Source organism: Bison bison, unplaced genomic scaffold (genome assembly GCF_000754665.1).
Source record: "Bison bison bison isolate TAMUID 2011002044 unplaced genomic scaffold, Bison_UMD1.0 scf7180017864280, whole genome shotgun sequence".
Lineage (NCBI taxonomy): Eukaryota > Metazoa > Chordata > Mammalia > Artiodactyla > Bovidae > Bison > Bison bison.
Window position 1 is genome coordinate 7620137 of NW_011494852.1, and position 355 is coordinate 7620491.

A 355-nucleotide genomic window follows, 5' to 3' on the forward strand; every position below is an offset into this window, starting at 1 on the left:
GACAGCCAGGAGGCCTATGACTGCCCCCACCCCCCCAATCTTTGGTGCCCCCTGCAGGCTGAAGGCCCTGGGAGAAGGAAGCAAACAGTGGTCATCAAGTGCCCCCAACCTGGGCAAATCCCCCAAACACACACCCATCGCCCCAGGCTTTGCCAGCCTCAATGAAATGGGTAAGAGGGCGAGGGTGCCTTTAAAAGGGAGGGAGAGGGACATTCCCTGGCAAAGGGGAACATAACCCAAGACCAAGGGGTGACCATTCCCCAGGGTTGCGCGGAGGGAGCCGGATTTCACTGGCCAGAGGGTAGGACGCATTCCTGGAATGGGAGATAGCTGGTCCCTGGGAGGTGGGGGTCAT

General features: G+C 60.0%; 1 protein-coding gene across 1 annotated transcript in view; it reads left to right on the forward strand.

The window, feature by feature from the left end:
- MAP3K10 (mitogen-activated protein kinase kinase kinase 10) overlaps nt 1–355 on the forward strand; it is a 16171-nt gene that overhangs the window by 13739 nt on the left and 2077 nt on the right. The window contains exon 9 of the mRNA XM_010849327.1: nt 54–232. Coding sequence (XP_010847629.1) covers nt 54–232 — 179 coding nt within the window. The remainder of the gene's footprint in view (nt 1–53; nt 233–355) is intronic.